This window comes from Papio anubis, chromosome 16 (genome assembly GCF_008728515.1).
Source record: "Papio anubis isolate 15944 chromosome 16, Panubis1.0, whole genome shotgun sequence".
Classification (NCBI taxonomy): Eukaryota; Metazoa; Chordata; class Mammalia; order Primates; family Cercopithecidae; genus Papio; species Papio anubis.
The window spans coordinates 60,829,591-60,843,157 of record NC_044991.1 but is presented as its reverse complement, the minus strand read 5'-3'; the positions used below and the strand labels follow the sequence as shown (position 1 = coordinate 60,843,157).

General features: G+C 51.6%; 1 protein-coding gene across 1 annotated transcript in view; it reads right to left on the bottom strand.

The window, feature by feature from the left end:
* Positions 1 to 189: 189 nt before the first annotated feature.
* ZNF341 (zinc finger protein 341) overlaps positions 190 to 13,567 on the bottom strand; it is a 60,335-nt gene continuing 46,957 nt past the window's right edge. The window contains exons 11-15 of the mRNA XM_031656030.1: positions 12,020 to 12,116; positions 8,937 to 9,069; positions 3,735 to 3,921; positions 2,865 to 2,935; positions 190 to 1,465 (exon numbers count right to left, since the gene is read on the bottom strand). Coding sequence (XP_031511890.1) covers positions 936 to 1,465; positions 2,865 to 2,935; positions 3,735 to 3,921; positions 8,937 to 9,069; positions 12,020 to 12,116 — 1,018 coding nt within the window. The 3' untranslated portion in view covers positions 190 to 935. The remainder of the gene's footprint in view (positions 1,466 to 2,864; positions 2,936 to 3,734; positions 3,922 to 8,936; positions 9,070 to 12,019; positions 12,117 to 13,567) is intronic.

The window sequence follows — 13,567 nt, the reverse complement described above, 5'->3', positions numbered from 1 at the left end:
CCTCCCAAAGTGCTGGGATTACAGGCATGAGCTGCTGTGCCCAGCCTTGCTTCCCTCATCACCTCTCCAGGGCTCCCTGTGTGAGGGGCCCAGGACCCCTCAGCCACCACAAGCTGCAGATGGGAGTGCTGCCACCTAGGGGCAAAGAACAAAACTGCCACAGCTTGGCCCATGCCACCCGGACACATATTATGACAAAAACATTTATTGAGCACTTTCTGCGTGCCAGGCACCATGCCGAGCCCCTGGCGCACTTCATCACACTGGATCCCCAGGACAACCCTATGAGGTAGTAGTATCGTAAGCCCCATTGTACAGATGAGGAACATGGGGCTCAGAGAGGTGAAGTGACTTGCCCAAGGTCACACAGCAAATGCATGGCAACTCTTGGATTTGAAGCCAGATCGGTCTCATAGCTGCAGTCTAACTCTCACACCTGAGTGCCTCCTAAAAGCTACATCACAGAGCTGTCTGAGGACACTGTGGGGAACCGTCTGTGAAAAGGTCCAACACATAAACTCCGAAGAGTTTATGGCAGGCCTCCTGAAGAACAGCGGACTAGAGGCCACCCAGAGGCAGCCTGGAGGCAGAGTGGGGAGGAACGCCTAGTCTTCCCTCCCAGGGGCCCCAACCACCAGCCTAGACTAGCGAGACTCTGGGCTGCTCAGGTTTCAGCCATTTCTCTCCTGCCGCTGTGGCTCTGCCCAGAAACCGTAGGCAGCCCTGCCCCCGACCCTAGAATGTTGCAGGGTTTTCCAGCAGGAGAAGGGACACAGGAGGGCGACCATGGGCCAGGGTTTCTGAATGACATTCAGCAGGATTTCTGCCAATGGCTCAATGGCTCGCTTCCACTGGTAAGGATCAGCAGTCTGCCCCCAGGGCCCTGGACCCAAACAGGAGCATCAGGCCTACCCAGGAAACACACCTGAGGTTCATCACTCCGAGGCCTGGATGTAGACAGGCACAGCGAGCATGGCACATGGGCCCTCGGCCCCAGCCTGCAGCTCTGCCAGAGCCAGGTTGGAGCCCAGCCCCTCAGTGTGTCCAGGTACCACCAGCTCAGGTTCCGCGCCCACCGCACCACCCACAACGATGGACAGCACGGCGTCCGGCTCTGCGAAGGGCGGCTTGCCAGGGACAGCCTCGGGCACCAGCCCGGCCCCTGCGTCCTTCAGCTCCTCCAGCCCCAGCGGGTCAGGCAAGGGGGTCACCACCTTGCGCCCACCACTGCCGCCACTGCGGGGGGCTGCCCTCCTCTGGGGGGGGCGCCGGGTTTGCAGGTCCTTGTCCTTTTGGGGGCCGAGACGACAGCGGTGATCTTTGAGGTATTTGTGGCGGGAAAAGCCCTTGGCGCAGCCAGCACAGCGGAACTTGTAGTTGCCCGTGTGGGCACGCTGGTGCTCGGCGAGGTGGGCACGGCGGCTGAAGGACTTGCTGCACAGGGCGCATTTGTGGAGCTTCATGCCTGGAGGGCAAGGGAAAGTCAGTGAGAAGCATCCAGACCTTCACCCTGCAACGGTGCCTTGCACTGGGAATAAAATCCAGGCTCTTACCCCACCAGTGCCTGTGTGATCTGGCCCCAGCTCTTTCCACCCTCGTCGTCTGCCTTCTCCCAGCCACTCTCTGTGCCAGCCACACTCGCTCTCCTCAGAGATGCCACGCTGGCTCCTGCCTCTGCGCCTTTGTACTTGCCATTCTCCTCTGCCTGGAACAGCCGCTCACTCCCTGCACCTTGGCTTGCTTTGCCAGGTCATCTCAGGCTCAGGGAGGGGCAGTGACGCCTGAGGCCACCCACAGGAACGTGGCAGCACCAAGACTCCAACCCATTCTATGTGTCCAAGTCATTGACCTACTCTCCCAGTTTTCACACTTTCTTTAGTGACTGACTTCTTTCTGGAAATCGTCTCAAACAGGGGAGACTTTACCCCCTAGGGGACTCAGCAATGCCTAGAGACATTTTTGATTGTCACAGCTGCGGGGGGGATGCCACTGACACCCAGTGGATAGAGGCCAGGGATGCTGCTAAACATCCTACAGGACACAGGACAGCCCCCAGGACAAAATTATCTAGCTCAGACCAGGCGCCGGTGGTCACACCTGTAATCCCAGCACTTTGGGAGGCTGAGGTGGGCAGATCACTTGAGGTCAGGAGTTCAAGACCAGCCTGGCCAACATGGTGAAAACCCCATCTCTACTAAAAATACAAAAATTAGCTGGGCGTGGTGGCAGGCACCTGTAATCCCAGCTACTTGGGAGGCTGAGGCAAGAGAATCACTTGAACCTTGGAGGCAGAGATTGCAATGAGCTGAGATCACACCACTGCACTCCACCTGGGTGCCGGAGTGAGGCTCTGTCTCAAAAAAAAAAAAAAAAAAAAAAATTATCTGGCCCAAAATGTCAGTGGTGCCAGGGTTGAAGAACCTTGTTCTAGACCTCGGCTGGCATGTGGAAAGCCAGCCAGTCTGCTCTGAGGAGTTGCTGAGAAACTGAGGAGTGACTTGAAGACCCCTGCCCTGCCTTATCAAGGAAGCTTCCTGGCCATGTCTTGGACCCGCCTAGAATCTGATTCCCTCCACACCTGGTCCACACCTCTGTCACACTGGGCACTGCTCTGACTGAGTCATCTCTGCTCAGGTCAGCTTCCTCCTTGGACTGGGGGACTGTGTCTGATTCATCTCTGTTCATCCTAAAGTCCCTAATACAGGCCTGGCTCATAGCCCACATAAGTGCAAGTGCTGGCTGGAATGTGCCAGGCAGGGAAAACAAGCCTCACGGGATATGTCTGCTCTTTCTCCTCCTGGTGGGTCTATCCCAGTGAACTAGAGCTGAACCAGACCCTCCTGGCAGGCCCAAGAGCCACTTACCAGAGTGGGAGAGGATGTGGGCCTTCAGCTTGTCTGGCCGGTTGAACTCCTTACTGCAGCCTGTGTGTGTCCTAAAACCCAAAGCCACCGGTCAGGGGGAGTTCACTAAGCTTAGGATGCTCTTGCTGGCCCCTCCACTAGCCCTGGGCACAAGGGACAGCCTTGTCTACCCTAAGGGCTGGGCAAGGAGGTAGGGTGGGGAGTGAGGTAGACGGGGCCCAGGACAGGATAAAAGGAGAGAGGCTTGGCCGGGCACAGTGGCTCACGCCTGTAATCCCAGCACTTTGGGAGGCCAAGGTGGATGGATCACTTGTGGTCAGGAGCTCAAGACTAGCCTGGGCAACATGACGAAACTCCATCTCTAGTAAAAATACAAAAATTAGCCAGGTGTGGTAGCAGGCGCCTGTAATCCCAGCTACTTGGGAAGCTGAGGCAAGAGAATCGCTTAAACCCAGGAGGCAGAGGTTGCAGGGAGCTAAGATCATACCACTGCACTCCAGCCTGGTGGATAGAGTGAGACCCTGTCTCAAAAAAAAAAAAAAAAAAAAAAGGCTGGTGGCTTAGTGGGTTCTCACGCTCGTAATCCCCACACTTGAGGAGGCCAAGGTGGGATCACATCAGGAGATCGAGACCACGGTGAAACCCCGCCTCTACTAAAATACAAAAATCAGCTGGGCGCTGTGGCTGTGGCTGCCTGTAGTCCCAGCTACTCAGGAGGCTGGAGGCTGGAGAATGCATGGAACCCGAGTGAGCTTCCAGTGAGCTGGAGATCGCTACCACTGCACTCCAGCCTGGGCACAGAGCTGGTGACCTCGGCCTCAAAAAAAAAAAAAAAAAAAAAAAGGAGTAGTGGCCTGTCCTCGGCCTGACATCTGTCCCACACTCCCAGGCACCGCTTCTGAGAATCTTGCCTCACCACCCCTGCATGGCAGCAGTGCCCTACTCACGAAAGGGCATTTGTATTTCTTGAAGGGCTCGTGGATCAACATGTGTCTCTTCAGTTTGTCCTTGCGGTTGAACGCAGACTCGCACACTGAGCATTTGTAGGGCTTCTCGCCTGCAGCAGACACAGACAGGGAGAGCCAGCACTCGCCAGGAGTCAGAATCCAGGGCACAAGAGTCCCCGCTGGGCCCCTCAGGGGAGTAGCTCCTCTAGGGAGGTGGCCAGGGGAGAAAATAGCCTCTCTCATTCTTCAGTGGCTTTGTTTTGCCAGGGACAAGACGGGGCTATTTTGATAGGATGCTCAGGAGAGGCCTCTCTGATGAGGCCATGCATGAGGAGAGACCTCAGGTCATCAGGGAGATGGTCCAGGCAGCAGGGAAAGCAGGTACAAAGGCCCTAAGGCAGGAGGGCATTTGGCGGTGCTGATGAACAACAGTTCTGGTGTGGCCAGAGAACAAGGCAGAAGGTGAGGGCAGCGAGCCAGCCAGGCCCACAAGGGAGGACCTGGGAGGCGGAGCTAAGGACTTGTTTTTTGTTTTTTTTTTTTGTTTTTTTTTTTTTTGAGACAGAGCCTTGCTCTGTCACCCAGGCTGGAGTGCAGTGGCGAGATTTCAGATGAGTCACTGCAACCTCTGCCTCCTGGCTTCAAGCAATCCTCCCAACTCAGCCTCCTGAGTAGATGGGATTACAGGTGTGTGCCACCATACCCAGCTAATTATTGTATTTTTAATAGAGATGGGGTTTCACCATGTCGACTGGTCTCAAACTCCTGACCTCAAGTGATCCACTCGCCTCAGCCTCCCAAAGTGCTGGGATTACAGGCATGAGCCACCGCGCCCTGCCAGGACTTTGGCTTTTACTCTGAGGCAGAAGAGAAGCCACCAGAAGGTCTGAGCAGCGCAGGGATGGGCTTTGATGTAAGCTTTTAACCGGCTCCCTCTGGCTGCGTGTGGAGAGCAGACTGAGGGGGTGAGGGTGGAGGTGAGGATAACCAGCAAGTGGCCCAGGACAGCCATGTTGGGAAGGCAGAATCGGCAGCCCTTGCCACTGGATTGGCTGTGGCTGTGAGAGGAGGAGGGGAGTCAAGGATGAATCTGAGGCGTGGCCTGAGTAGCAAGGTGGCCTCATGGCATTTATGGCAATGGGGTCCACCCTGGGGGATGAGGAATCACACCTTATCTAACTGAATGCTTCCAACAAATCAGGAGGCACCGACTCCCATCATCCTCATTTCACAGATGAGAAAGAAGACTGAAGTTCAGAGAGGTGAAGGGACTGGCTCAGGGGCTACCCCTATGGTTGGGGGAGCTAAGATTCCAGCCCAGCAGCGTGATCCAGAGCCCATCTGAGCTACCCCAGATCTTCCTGCTGTTAAACCTGTCCTGGGGCAGCTTTCGCCTGATGGGCTACCTGAGGAACCCACAGAAATCAAGGGAGGTGCCTGCAAAGTTGCCGTGGGGTCACAGCCTGACCTTTAGAAGGAGCTGTTTCTGGGCTGCTGTGACTTCCTGCCATTATTTCCTCTCTGTTCTCCCTCTGGAATGAATAAAGTACTTCTGAAAAAACATCAACCCAGTTGATACGGAAATGCTGGTCCCTACAATGGAATGCTCTGTGGTCATTAAAAAGATTAAAAAGGTCAATCTGTGTTTCCTGATCTGGAAAGATCTCCTGGACATATTGCTAGGGGGAAAAGAAAGCAGTAGAATAGCTTAACACAATCTCTTCTTTCATAGAAAAAAATATAATCCTTACTGGATATGTAAGCTCCAACAAAAAAAAAAGAAAGAAAGAAAGAAAAAATACAAACCGCATACCCCAAAAAAAGCCCTAGCCATGTGTCTCTGTAAATAAACTGAAGATGCAGGGAGAAAGATGGGGAGGTATAGGGAGAGGACAGACCAAAGTGTCAGTGGCAATTACAACTTGAAGGGGAAATGTAACATTTTACTTTATGTATTCCTATATTGCTTCCATTTTTATAATAACCATGTATTTGTGTGTGTGTGTGTGTGTGTGTTTGTTTTTGGTTTTGGTTTTTTTTTTTTTTTTTTTTTTTTTTTGAGACAGAGTCTTGCTCTGTCGCCCAGGCTGGAGTGCAGTGGTTCGATCTTGGCTCACTGCAACCTCCACCTCCTGGGTTCAGGCAATTCTCCTGCCTCAGCCTCCCGAGTAGCTGGGATCGCAGGTGTGCACCACCACACTAGGCTAATTTTTGTATTTTTAGTAGAGATGGGGTTTCACCATGTTGGCCAGGCTGGTCTCGAACTCTTGATCTCAGGTGATCCACTCACCTTGGCCTTCCAAAGTGCTGGGATTACAGGTGTGAGTCACTGCACCTGGCAGCATGTATTACTTTTGAATAATAATTTTTAAAAGCCATAAAGTGCAACTTGGTAATATCAAACTTACAATGCATTACTTATTTTCCCTTCTTTATTGTGGAGAAATATACATAACAGAAAATTGACCATCTTAAGCTTCTTTTAAGTGTATAATTCAGTGGCACTAAGTACATTTGCACCATCATGCAACCATCACCACCATCTGTCTCTAGAATTTTTTCATCATCCCAAACTGAAACTCAGTATTACACATGCATTTTAACCTAGCATTTCCACTCCTAAGGATATACACTACAGATACACTTCCAAAAGGTTGCCAAGGGACCAACATAGCATTGTGTGTACAAACTAATTGCTGAAATGTAATTTAAGTGTTCATACATAGGCTGGGCACGATGGCTCACGCCTGTAATCCCAGCACTTTGGGAGGCTGGGGCAGGGGAATCACCTGAGGTCAGGAATTTGAGACCAGCCTGGCCAACATGGTGAAACCACATCTCTACTAAAAATACAAAAATTAGCTGGGTGTGATGGTGGGCACCTGTAATCCCAGCTACTTGGAAGGCTGAGGCAGGAGAATTCCTTGAACCCAGGTGGTACAGGTTGTGGTGAACTAAGATCGTGCCACTGGATTCCAGCCTGGGTGACAGAGCAAGACTCAGTCTCAAAAAAAAAAAAGTTCATACATAGAGAACTGGCTAAATACAAGATGAAAAATTAATTGAGGAAGACTACCCAGATGTGAAAAAGAAGGTGCTATTGGTAACATCTTTCTGGGGGGGGCCTGGGGGAGGGGGACCTACAGAATTTAGCCTCCAGGGAAACTGTAAGCACACATTCCTCGGGGAACATCACCAAGGTATACGATCAGAAAAAAGGGCATATCAGTTATAGTATGTGCTCTCTTTTGCAAACGTAAGCAAGCGTTTTATATACGTGTAAAATAAAACTAGAAGAATGCAGACTAGACCGCTAACAGTTATCTTTGGGGAAGAGAATTAGGAGTATTTTGCAAACTGCAAACTACAAGTCACACCCTGTTGGTGGTTATTTTAAGAATTAAACATAGGCTGGGCGTGGTGGCTCACATGTGTAATCCCAGAATTTTGGGAGGCTAAGGTGGGTGGATCACCTGAGGCCAGAAGTTTGAGACCATCTTGGCCTACATGGTGAAACCCCGTCTCTACAAAAAATACAAAAATTAGCCAGGCATGGTGGCGGGCACCTGTAATCCCAGCTACTCGGGAGGCTGAGGCACAAGAATGGCTTGAACCCAGGAAGCGGAGGTTGTAGTGAGATCACACCATTGCACTCCAGCCTGGGTGATAGAGTGAGACCCTGTCTCAAAAAAAAATAAAAATAAAAAATAAAAGAACTAAAATTGAACAGGACAAAATAGAAAACCCTGCTTTGTAAAACTTTTGTTGCAATATATCCTATGTGTATATATGTGCTTCTTGGGTTGCAATATGGAATGTATTTTTTACCATAGGTCATAGGAAAGAAAAAAAAAAGAAAAAACATTGGATTGTTCATCTGAAGTGAGAGGGAGTTTATTTGTACTATATATGCTTTTGTCCTGTCAAGGATTTTCCCTCAGGTTTTCTCAATCTTTAGATCCTTTTCAATTAAAAAACAATTTTTAAAATATAATTTAAAAATCTAAAGATTAACAGAAAAGAAAATGTCAGTGTGTTTCAACTGGGGAACAAGGAGCCGGCGTTTTGTCCAGGTTTGAGTGGGAACATACAGTGAGAGCAGTGTCCCCACCACAGGGGGCAGAGTCAAGAGTCCCTCACACAGGCCAGGTGCAGTGCCTCACGCCTGTCATCCCAGCACTTTGGGAGGCCGAGGCAGGTAGATGACCTGAGGTCAGGAGTTCAAAACCAGCCTGGCCAACATGGCGAAACCCTGTCTCTACCAAAAATACAAAAAACTAGCTGGGCGTGGTGGTGGGAGCCTGTAATCCCAGCTACTCAGGAGGCTGAGGCAGGAGAATCGCTTGAACCCGGGAGGCAGAGGTTGCAGTGAGCCAAGATCTACCACTACACTCCAGCCTGGGCAACAAGAGCAAGACTGTCTCAAAGAAAAAAAAAAAAAAGTCCCTTCCACACAACCTCCAGGGGCTCTTCTCTGCTCTAGTGGTGGTAGGAACCCCTTGTTCATCAGTTAAGGCAGGTGGGTCAGGGGCCAGGAAGGAGAGAGGAAGGAGGAGCAAGGGAAGAGGCAGGAGGGTGGCAGGAAGGCTGGAGGGAGATAGAGAGCAACAGAGAGAAGGAGGGGTAGGGGGCTGGAGGGAGAGGGGAGAGGACAGCGGAGGGAGGCTGGAGGGGGCTAGAAGGAGATGGGGAGAGGGAAGGGAAGGGAGGCTGGAGGGAGATGGGGAGGAGGAGGGAGAAGGGGGCTGGAGGGAGATGGGGAGGAGGACGGAGAAGGGGGCTGGAGGGAGATGGGGAGGAGGAGGGAGAGGGGGAGGAGGAGGAAGAGGGGGAGGAGGAGGGAGAGGGGGAGGAAGAGGGAGACAGGGACTGAGAGAGATGGGAGAGAGATGGGGAGGGGGAAAGGGGCTAGAGGGAGATGCGGGGAGAGGGGCTGGAGGGAGATGGGGGGGGAGGGGAGACGGGCTGAGTGAGATGGGGAGGGAGATGGGGAAGCAGAGGGAAAAGGGGCTGACAGAGACAGGGAGAAGAGCCAGATGGGGATGGGAAGAGAGAGAAAGGGATGAGGAGAGGGTGAGGAGGAGGGGAGGGGCTGGGCTGGAGTTCTCAGGGGCAGGGTACCCACCTGAGTGGATGTGAGCGTGCAGTTTGAGGTAATGCTCCCGCCGGAAGAACTTCTTGCACACCTGGCACTTGAATCTGCCACCACTACCGTGGGTGGGCAGATGACGCCGCAGGTAGCGTTCACAAGGAAACACCTGGCAGAGAAGAGGGGCCTTCAGGTCTGACTCACCGGGCCCCCCTCCCCTGGCCATCTTCTGAGCTCAAAGGTCCCTTGTTTCCAGCCCCCATAGAGACACCTTCCTTTCTGGCTACCCGGGGCCAGGACCCAGACTGTCAGACTCAGCCCTTAGAACTTCATGGCTCCCCACAAGCCCGGACAGAACATGCCTGCCCTGAGCTTTTGCCCAGATGTTCTTCCCACCCAGAGGGCCTTTCTCTCGTTACTGACAAACTCTTACACATCCTTCAAGACCCAACTCAGGTGTCACTGCTTCTGTCAAGCCTTCCCTAGCTCCCTGGTGCTATGCCCGGCAAAGTCAATTCTGCCTTTGAACGTCCACCCACACTTTTAAGTCAGCATTTAACCCACTGAATGACAGCCCTTTGCTTACAGGAGCTCCAAGTGGGCAGAGAGGGGCTTTCATTCCCCAGTACAGAGTCTGGGTCAAATGACTGACAAGTAAAAGAATTAATGGAAAATGAGCAAATTACTAAAGAAATCAATGGAAAGGTAATTTTTAACTTTTATTTATTTTACTTTATTTTATTTGAGATGGAGTTTTGCTCTTGTTGCCCAGGCTGGAGTGCAATGGTGCAATCTCGGCTCACTGCAACCTCTACCTCCCAGGTTCAAGCGATTCTCCTGCCAAGTAGCTAGGATTACAGGAGCCAGCCACCACTCCCGGCTAATTTTTATTTTTGGTAGAGATGAGGTTTCTCCATGTTGGTTAGGGTAGTCTTGGACTCCTGACCTCAGGTGATCCACCCACCTCAGCCTCCCAAAGTGCTGGGATTACAGGCGCCCAACACACACCCAGCTAATTTTTGTACGAAAGGTAATTTTTTTAAAGCCAGAAAACACAGAAGTGAAAATCTCTTTCCAATCCAGGCAAAGGAAGGGCATGTATTCACACATTCTTTCATTTTGGTGGAGCATTGGTCAGGGGCACAGACCCAGCTGCCCCACTGCTTATTAGCCCCATCATTTCCTAGGTAGGTGGCCTTTCTGCCTTGGTTTCCCCTCCTGTAAAGGGAGATAGTAGTAGTACACCTATCTCCTAGTAAATTCTGGTGAAATGCTCAGAACAGCATCTGGCATGTAGTTCTTACTCAATTCATAGTTATCTTTTACTTGGACCACAACTTCTAAAGCTTAAAATTAGGCTAGATAATTAGAAACATCTAGAATGAGGCCAAAGTGAAACCAGGGCTGTCCTGGAAAATCTGCCACATATGATTGTAAGAAAATGAGTAGGCCGGGCGCGGTGGCTCAAGCCTGTAATCCCAGCACTTTGGGAGCTTTGTGATCGGCGGATCAATGCAGGTCAGGAGATCGAGACCATCCTGGCAAACACGGTGAAACCCCGCCTCTGCGCCACAAAAACTAGCCGGGCGAGGTGGCTGGGTGCCTGTGGTCCCAGCTACTCAGGAGGCTGAGGCAGGAGAATGGCGAGCTCGGGAGGCGGAGCTTGCAGTGAGCCAGATCGCCACTGCACTCCAGCCTGGCGATGTGAGCAGACTCCGCCTCAAAAAAAAAAAAAAAAAAAAGAAAATGAGTAGAGTGGGGCTGGGTGCGGTGGCTCACACCTGTAATCCCAGCACTTTGGGAGGCCGAGGCAGGCGGATCACGGGGTCAGGCCATCGAGACCATCCTGGCTAACACAGCAAAACCCCGTCTCTACTAAAAATACAAAAAACTAGCCGGGCGTGGTGGCGGGCGCCTGTAGTCCCAGCTACTCGGGGAGGCTGAGGCAGGAGAATGGCGTGAACCCGGGAGGCGGAGCTTGCAGTGAGCCGAGACCGCACCACTGCACTCCAGCCTGGGAGACAGAGCGAGACTCTGCCTCAAAAAAAAAAGGAAAATGAGTAGAGTGAAGTAGCAAGTTAAACACACCAGGGAGACGTAATCAGCAAAATCCAGACTGCAGGGAACACCACTGGACCAAATGGCCCAGTTTCTTTAACAAATAAATTCAGAGGAAAGAAAATAGGGAGCAGTGGTGGGGGGCAGGCGGGGCTGTAGATTAATAGAGACTTTTCTTGTATCAATCAATTGCAATCCATGGAACTGATTCAAATAAACTTTACAAAATGATGAAGCTTTGAGACAACTAGAAATTGGAGCACTTCCTGAATGTTTGATGTTATTAGGAAGAGGCTTTAGTGAGGCTTCCAGAGTCACTGAAAAGAATCCAGGCTGGGCATGGTGGCTCATACCCGTAATCCCAGCACTCTGGGAGTCTGAGGTGGGAGGATCACTTGAGGCCAAGAGTTTGAGACCAGCCTGGGCAACATAGTGAGCCCCATCTCTACAAAAAATTTAGGCTGGGTGCAGTGGCTCATGCCTGTAATCCCAGCACTTTGGGAGGTCAAGGTGGACAGGTCCCTGAGGCCCAGGAGTTTGAGACCAGCCTGGGCAACATGGTGAAACCCCATCTCTACAAAAAATACAAAAATTAGCTGGCATGGTGGCACATGCCTATAGTCCCAGCTACTCAGGAGGCTGAGCCCAGGAGGTTGAGACTGCGGTGAGCCATGATCAAACCACTGCACACTAGCCTGGTGACAGAGTAAGACTCTGTCTCAAAAAAAAAAAAAAAAAAAAAATTAAAAAGAAGAGCCAATTGTAATAAGGATAATCTTACATCAGGAAGCTGGGAGGCTGCTGCTCAGACACTAGGCCTGGGACCAGGACAGCCTGCCCTGCCTGGCTCCAGCAGCAGCCCCGACAGGGCCACATCTGGAATGTGATGGATGAGATGGCCAGACAGAAACACTGTGTCATCTGTGGAGCAGCCCCTGAGCCCTGCCTGCGCGTCCTGTGGTGAGAGAGGAGAAGGAAAGGGTGAGGTGTGCACCCCACCCCACCACCTCCTTGCCCCTATTATGGCGTGGGGCCCCAGAAAAGAGGACAGTGGCACCCACCTTCTGGCAGTGTGGGCAGGGGAAGTTGTGAGTGGCGGTCTGCAGGTGGTGCTCCAGGGCCTCGGGAGTGGAGTATTTGTTGACACATTTGACACATCTAAGTGGAAGGAGCAGGAGAGGTGAGGGAGGAAACACAGCAGGCATAGGAAGCAGCCCACGGCCACCCCAGGGCCAACGTCAGGAGGCAACATCCTCCAGTTAATTCATTCCAAATCCACCCACTCTTCTCAATTGCCACTGCCCGTCCTCATCTGAGCGCCGTCGTCTCTTGCTTGGACTTGTGCGGCAGCCTCCTCGCTGGCCACCCTCTCCCTGCCTTGCCTCCTGTAGCCCATTCTCCACAGGGCGGCCAGGGGCACCTTTAAAAATGAAACTCAGGCTGAGCACAGTGGCTCACACCTGTAATCCCAACGCTTCGGGAGGCCAAGGTGAGACGATCGTTTGAGCCCAGGAGTTCAAGATCAGCCTGGGCAACATGGCAAGACCCCTATCCCTATAAAAATTTAAAAATTAGCTAGATGTGGTGGCTTCCCAGCTACTCAAGAGGCTAAGGCAGGAGGATCGCTTAAGTCCAGGGGTTTGAGGTTACAGTGAGCCACGATTATGCCACTATACTCCAGCCTGGGTAACAGAAAGAGAACCTGTCTCTATTTAAAAAAGAAAAAAAAAAAAAAAAAAAAAGGCCTGGTGTAGTGGCTTACACCTGTAATCCCAGCACTTTGGGAGGCCAAGGTGGGTGGATCACCTGAGGTCAGGAGTTCAAGAACAGCCTGGCCAATATGGTGAAACCCTATCTCTACTAAAAATACAAACATTAGCCAGGCATGGTGGCACCTGCCTGTAACCCCAGCTACTCAGGAGGCTGAGGCAGGAGAATCACTTGAACCTGGGAGATGCAGGTTGCAGTGAGCTGAGATCACGCTACTTGCACTCCAGCCTGGGCGACAGAGTGAGACTCCATCTCAAAAAAAAAGATTGTCACAGAGTCTGACATAGTTTGCATCTATGTCCTCACCCAAATCTCATGTTGAACTATAATCCCCAGTGCTGGTAAGGGAGGAGACCACCCCTCATATCGTCTTATGCCCAATTTCTGCCTCCAAAGAAAGAAGAAGTAAAAACTAAAAGGCAGAAATGAAATCCACAGGCAGACAGCCCAGCGCCTCACCCTGGGCCTGGCAGTTAAAGACCGACCCCAACCTAATTGGTTCTGTTATCTATAGATTACAGACATTGTAGAGAAATGCACTGTGAAAATCCCTATCTTGTTTTGTTCCGATCTAATTCTAATTACTAGTGCATGCAGCCCACAGTCACATACCCCCTGCTTGCTCAATAAATCACGACCCTCTCACAGGCACCCACTTAGAGTTGTGAGCCCTTAAAAGGGACAGGAATTGCTCATTCAGGGGCTCGGCTCTTGAGACAGGAGTCTTGCCGATGCCCCCGGCCGAATAAACCCCTTCCTTCTTTAACTCAGTGTCTGAGGAGTTTTGTCTGCAGCTCGTCCTGCTACACTGGAGGTGAGGTCTGGTGGGAGGTGATTGG